Source organism: Protopterus annectens, chromosome 5.part0 (genome assembly GCF_019279795.1).
Source record: "Protopterus annectens isolate FY-2018-M chromosome 5.part0, PAN1.0, whole genome shotgun sequence".
NCBI lineage: Eukaryota > Metazoa > Chordata > Ceratodontiformes > Protopteridae > Protopterus > Protopterus annectens.
The window spans coordinates 1,935,931,398-1,935,938,897 of NC_056735.1; the positions used below are offsets into that span (position 1 = coordinate 1,935,931,398).

A 7,500-nucleotide genomic window follows, 5' to 3' on the forward strand; every position below is an offset into this window, starting at 1 on the left:
TACAGATACCATAATCTTCAAGGAACTTTCCCTGCCTGCCAATACCATGTCATTACTTGTTACAGATTCAAACCGTGTCTACGTAATGCTGTCAATTTTCCCTGCACTTTTTAAGTTATTATGAAGCTAAATGTTTATGGAGCCTATGACTGCTATGCTTTGTTCATCCATTAGACATTGTTTAGTCATAGTTATTGATTTATATCAAGTGACATTTATTTTTCCATGCCACATTTACTTCAGGCATTAATTCAAAATAGTACACTTCCCAGTTTCCAGTCTTTTCATCTTCACCTCACCTTACCCACTCAAGTAAAGTCGGGTACTCATTCTGATTTTTATTTATGTTAAGTTGAAACCACTAATATTAAATCATTAAAATAAAAGAAAAAGTATAGCCATCAGAAAATTTAAAAAATACAAAGGGAAGCCCCTACTGCATCCCATATCCCATTACTTAACTATACTAACTCCATGGTCTCACATCTGTGGAAAATGTGCAAATACTGCCACAAGAGAAAAGCTTTTTCTCCCTGTCATTTTATGTCACTGTACTGTGTAGAAAATGGGTCCACTATGAATTATTTCATGTTGTTTAATTCATGTATGATTATTTGATTCCAAAATATGTAAACATTTGGAAGGTCACTTCTCAAAAGAGCTATAGTCTCTCCCAAGTTAACAAAACACAATTGTTTTAACTGTAATAATAAATGATCCCTCTGCATCCATTATTATATTATTATATATAAATACATATATATATATATATATATATATATATATATATATATATATATACTCACACACACACACACACACACACACACACACACACACACACACACACACACACACGGACATGACGTAGTTATATATTTTGGCTCTACTTGGATATTCTACCTTGCAGATGAACATTAATAACACTGAAACATACTAACATTATTGAACAGCACACGTGCATGTATTTGGTGTCTACTGTGAATAACTGTATATTGTTTAATCAACGCACTATTATATAAGCCCAAAACATCTAAACATTGGACTGACACTAGTCAAAATACTGAAAGTCCCTAGGCTACAAAGCACAAAAAAATGTTCTTTGGCAAGACAAAAAGCCACTTTTGCACCACTTGGAATGGGAGAAAGGCCCCCCCACACACTGAACAATAAATATTCTCCGAGTCTGGCCAGAATGTCAGGATGCTGGCAGTCCTTTTGACATGACATTATAAGCACTGTTCAACTTTTTGTATACCTAAATGTATTATCTAGACCACATAAAACATGTAACATCAATAGAAGTTTAATAAAATGTTACCGATTTATTTGAAGAAGACTGAAGGTAATTTAAGTACATTTTTCAGTCTGTACTCTAGCAGAAATACATAATTGCATTTATGTTGCAGCATAAGCATGCAATCTCACTGTATAATGCCATAGTTGGGAAGTCAGTGTCACTTCAGAAGTACTTTTAAAATGTAATTATTAAAATGTTTTGAAAGTTATCTGTTCAGTCTTCCTATTTATCATAATCCATGGTGATTAGATTGATATAAACATATTCTCATTTGTAGCTATTGATATTTGTGTACTTTAAGCTGTAGAATCTTTTCTGAGTGGTTTTAGTTTATGAATAATTCAAAAAACAAAGACTTTAAGCATATCAACAGTCCAAGCAGTATTTTTCAAAGAATTTGTTATAAGCAACAAGATTGCATAAAACTATTAAGTATTTAATCTTTTTTGAAAATGAAATGTGTAGTTTTACTGTCTGAAATTGACTTATCACTCTCTGAAACAGGCATTGTGTGCATGTTTCCTTTTAGCCCTTAAAATGGCATCATAGTGTACCTTTTGATTTCGTTAACTTAAATAATGTGTTTTGTCTAATTTGTGGAAAGGACTATTAATTTTATATCAATCCTCGAATATTATGAGTGCATTGTGCAGACCATGGGTATTAAATAGCAAAATAGATTCCACAAACTTAATATGACAGGGTAGATCATTTGTGTATCATTTCTGAAATGAACATATTTTTTGAATTCTTCTTCTTCTCTTTTGGGGACATAGGTTATATTAGGCAAAGCATTAATTTTCAAAATGTGAGTCCTTGGTCATGTAAATGTAGATGAAACATTCAATTACAGATTTTGATACATAGTTATAAAATGAATTTTCAGGAGCTTGATTCGTTATGAAAATACTTTCACATTAGATAGCTATGTTTGCAAGCTTAAGAGTTTGAACAATGGCCAATTTTATTTCTATGTATGTTTGTATGTATGTATGTATTTATTTAATTAATTTATTTATGCTTGTTTGTCAGGTAGAGCAATGTCTAAATTTTCTTTTGAAGATAATGCATAATGCTTTAAAATATACTGAGAAATTACAACATAATGATCATAACATCATAAGTTCCAGAAGATGGCAAGACCTCATTAACTTTTATATTCTAAGCAGTATTTCTACCAGTTACCACTTATAGACTTATGTGATTCTTTGTAAGTCACTTAACCAGATAGTAGTCCAAGGTTATTCTTGAAAAAAAAAATAGAAACTAAGTTTGAAAACGGAGGAATGCCAAACTGAGGAACAAAAATACCAATAAGCATATTTTTCTGTTTAGATAAAAACAAGCAACCACAACATCAAATTCTGCAGAAGGTAAGCAGTCGCAGCCATCTGTTTTACCAACAAATAGAATGCAATGCAGAAGAAGCTGGAAGTGATAAAATAGTTAAAATTATTTTTGACTATTTAAATTATAGACACCGTTTTTATTTTATTTTTATTTTAATCAGATGATAATCTTCCTGTTAAGTCTATGTCAGAGTAGAATAAATGGAGTAAACCACAAAATTAGGCCAAGCATTGACATACAAAAATGTGGAGATTTGCTATGAAAATGTTACGGTGCCTACAATTATCCCAGCAGCTTATTTGTCTTATATCATTATGTTCAGTTCTAGATGGCTTTATTTTTAAAACCTTTCAACCATGGTTCATGTTTCTGCTCCACTTATTTTTTATTTGTGTGGTGCTGTTTGGTTTCTTTGCTATGCATGGTTTTGACTCTCATTTATTTCCCAGTATGTTGTTAGTTACATTGTGTAGAATGCCATTAAACTAAGAGAGCACCTGGCTTTGGGTATATTTTCTGGCTGGTCTGCATGTGCTGCAAAAGGCTGCATCATAAAATAATTCATATTTAATAAACAAAAAAGTATTTTCTAGAAAATGTGGCCACGGCCTCATGCTGACACTAACAGGTGCTACTGTGTTGCTGAGGTCTTTGAAAGATTGTATATGTGTTTCAAGTGGCATGCATGTTGTTATTTTATTTTAGGATTGTTTTAAAGATACACAACATCTAGAGTAGATTTTTATTCCTGTTGTATATATTTTCTTAGTACAAGTCTCATCATAGTATAACAATTTTACAATTTTGGAATATCTGCAGTTAATACACAAGTCTGATGAAAATTGCAGACTTAAAAGATTACCCATTACTTCATTATTGCTTGCACTAGATTCCAAAGAAGCATCCATGTTCTGATTACTGTGGCCGTAATGTTCATTAACTATTTTAAGAAATTTTTCTAGTGGCAGCATTATTTCCAGCAATCATTAACAACACCTTGTTTTCACATAAACAACTACTGGAAAGTGTTACTTTAGACTAATGCAAGTAATTTCATTCATCTGTCATACATATTGAATTAAACTGGATAAACAAATCTGGTTTTAAAGGCATATTTCAGTTGTCAGATCATTTGTGTCTTTCAACCATCAAATAAGAAAAACAGAGAAAAGTACTCATCAGCATGGTATTTTAAGCAAGCTGTGAAAGGGGAATCATTCACTCTGACATGTTTGGCAAGTGCTTCTGTCCTCGAACCAATTGTGCTCATCATTAGAGAGCAAATGGTGCAGCGGTAGCATTGTTGCCTCACAGCAAGAGGTTCCCCCATCTGATTCTCGGCTGGAGCGCCTTCTGTGTGGAGTCTGCATGTCTTCCCCGCAGTCGAGTGGCATTTGAAAGACATGCATAGAATTGGCATGCCTTCACTGAAGGTTGGGCATCGAGCTGGCACCCATAAAACTCGACTGCCAATCATTAGCGGACCGGAGTTCCGCTGTGGCGACCCCTAACCGGGAAAAGCCGAAAGAAGAACATTAGAGAGCAAAAAATAACCCCTTCACCATTATGTATATTGTAGACTTGAAATATATAATCACTACTAGTAAAAATTACAATGTACTGGGCATCCAGGGATGCAATTCTTTTGCATAGTAGGGTCTCCTGGTGAGACATATTCGGCAATAAATGACAATGCATTGCAAAACAAAACAATCATATCCACAGATTACCAACAACTGATGGAAGCTCTGCAGGTCATGTTTGTTATCCATTTTGTACAATACTAGTCTATATACTGGGAAACTGATCAACAAGCTATCATCCAATCTGACCAAATACCATAGAAAGATTATTTCTCTCCTTCTTTGCTGAAGTTTGATTGTGTTTCATGCAAAAACATATCTATGAAATGTAATGATGACTGTGGGATAGTACCTCACCTGCAAGGCAAAGTAACCACTAAATGAGAAATAATGCTGCAAGTGAGACCCAAAGTATGGAATAAGAAGCTAGTGCAAACTCTTAAAAGAGACACAATAATAAACTGCCTAAATGGTAAGGTAATAAACTGCAAATGCATTGTTTTCTTAAGTATTTGATTAAATTAGCTTACATCTTATTTATATATGGCATGGTTCTAAATGAATAAATAAACAAACAAATAAATAAATAGTCTTGTTAGAAAAGTGATCATAGATAACACATGAAAAATAAAACAGACATATATTTCTGTTTTATTTAATCCAATTAACAGTGAGCATATTGGGGAGGAAAGGAAGAAATATATTACAAAAGTCAGAACACAAAAACAAATGATGAGAAAAGGATGCTAAACGAATAAAGAAATGATTTATAGGTATGTAGGTCTTCTAGATTATAATGCACTGGGTAATAATGCGCACAGTCCACTAAATTATATGGTAGTGATGTGTGGGATGGGTATTGTTTTTCTAACGACATGTTTTTATGCTGATATGCAACACAATGAACACTGACTTATCAACATGCTATCTCAACTTTTAGTACGTAAGCCAGTTATGTTTGATTTGTCAAAAAAATATTTGTTAATAAGATGACATTTTCACAAACAAATGTTCTGAGAAAAATAACAGTAATTAAGTAAAGAAACAAGTGCAGTACAATGTCTTCTTTTTAAATACTGGCACTCATAACTCTGAATGCTGACACACACACACACACACGCATGCACACACACACACACACACACACACACACACACACACACACACACACACATGACTAAAATGCAAGAAGAAGAGCAAATATCAAACATCCCTTTTCTCTTTTAAACTTATTTTTCACATACCCCAGTGAAAAGGGAATATTCGGAGAAATGGCCATCTCAGACTTGTTATATGCAAGTCTGTTTTTTGCCCATTTGGCCTGTGTATTTTGAGGCTCACTGGTGGGGGGTCCAGAAATTTCAAATGGTTACCATTGAAACATATCTGGGAACCAGTGTCTTGCAAAGATGATAAACATGAACAGAAAGCAGTAGAACCAGTAAATGGGGACAATGATTTATTGGTGGTCTTGTACAATGATCTAAAGGTAAGCATGAGTTGTGTATGTGGCAGGGAGTGTGGAATACAGAAAGTCAGAGAAAGAGAGAGATAGAGGGAGGAACAGGGAAAGAGCAATAGAGAAAATCCATGGTGCACGAGGTATAATTTCTTCCAAACAAAATAAGAATATATTATTTCTCTGTACTGACAGCTATAAAGGCTCAAATAAGAAACAAATGGTTCATCTCATTATGAACACTAATAACACAGTAGTAATTCTGTGTGCAGGTTATATGATGGTTTAGGCATAAAGTGATATGAAGAGAAGCCAGTGAAGTTTAGTGAAATATTTTTACAGAAATATAGTCTGTGTGGGTGTGTGTGTGTGTGTGTGTGTGTGTGTGTGTGTGTGTGTGTGTGTGTGTGTGTGTGTGTGTGTGTGATGGAGAGAGAGAGATCATATTTTTTTTTGTTGGGAATAATAGAAACATTTCTTAAGGGAGTTGACGGGGCCCAAATAGTTTCCACCACTCAGGAATTAACTACAGGAGAACATGAGGGTAATATGGATAGCACATTACATATAGAATAATTACTTCATTGAATGGGCAATGAATGACTGCCATAACATTCTTGATAAGTCAGCAGTGTTAAAAAAGCTAATGTAATTTAGGAATGCATGCAACAGACATAATACAAATCTGATGAGAGTTGAGAGAAAAATAAAATTATGTATTTTAAGCAGGGTCTACAGCTGTTTGAGCAGGCAAAAAAATGGCCATTTTAGGTAGGTTTCCCAGTCACTAAAAGTAACTAACGTTTTGCAGTCTGCTTACATTTTTCACTCTGAGGACTGTTATTTATGATTGACAGCTTAAAACCACCCAATATGTATTTCAGCAAATTACATTGTTGTGTAAATTATGGAAGACCTCCATCTCTTGATACTAAAATGCCTAAGGCTGCCATTTTTCATAATCCTAATTTTTTCTGCAAAAGGAATACATTATAGTGAAATATTTTAGAGCATTCTTTAGCTGCACTCTGTAAAACAAAATCAAAGTTCTCAAAAGAATTGGGTGAAGTTTAATTAAAAAAAACAATACAGGGAGAATAAATACCTCAGGTTAACATCATGAATGTACAGTGCATAGTATAGGTAAGTAGCTGTCATGAACTTAACAAGTGTGCAGAGACAGTGGTCAGTTACTATAAATAATCATTTTATGTTTGACCGATACTGAACTTTGTTATGTCATTGTGACACATATTTTTCAAATGTATATGTAAGAATTTATTTAATCAAAATTGAAAAAAAAAAAGAGTATGTAGGTGTTCCTAAATGTTTCCATGCTTGGATAACAAGACCAGTCACACTCAAACACAAGATGGCATTAAGAAATGCACATACTATGAACCAAATATGAATTTCTTTTCACACAGTTATATAGTAACATTCTGCATCAGTACAACAGAAGGAAACTGTGATTATGCTATCTCAGCTCTTAGTACATAAGCCAGTTATGTTTGATTTGTCAAAAAAATATTTGTTAATAAGATGACATTTTCACAAACAAATGTTCTGAGAAAAATAACAGTAATTAAGTAAAATTTCTAGTTATTATTGAGATTCTAATGTTTAAGCAACAAGACACAATCCAGTGTTGGTTGTTTGTGATAAGTGCTGTGGTGGCCTTTCTCTCAGCTCCATTTTATTTGTAAATCTATACATATGTGTTGTGGTTTGAAGGTTGTGTGGCCTTCCATTCCAAGATATGAGATATGTAGTTATCAAACAAACAACAATCTTAAGAGTCATGATGC

At 33.5% G+C, this 7,500-nt stretch overlaps 1 protein-coding gene across 3 annotated transcripts in view; it reads left to right on the forward strand.

Moving 5' to 3' along the window:
- The window catches only part of PCDH17 (protocadherin 17), a 436,503-nt gene that overhangs the window by 382,071 nt on the left and 46,932 nt on the right, over positions 1-7,500 (forward strand). The window contains exon 4 of one of the 3 annotated variants that reach the window (XM_044071724.1): positions 2,636-2,673. The exons of the other annotated variants lie outside the window; for them this stretch is intronic. Coding sequence (XP_043927659.1) covers positions 2,636-2,673 — 38 coding nt within the window. The remainder of the gene's footprint in view (positions 1-2,635; positions 2,674-7,500) is intronic. 3 annotated transcript variants of the gene reach the window in all.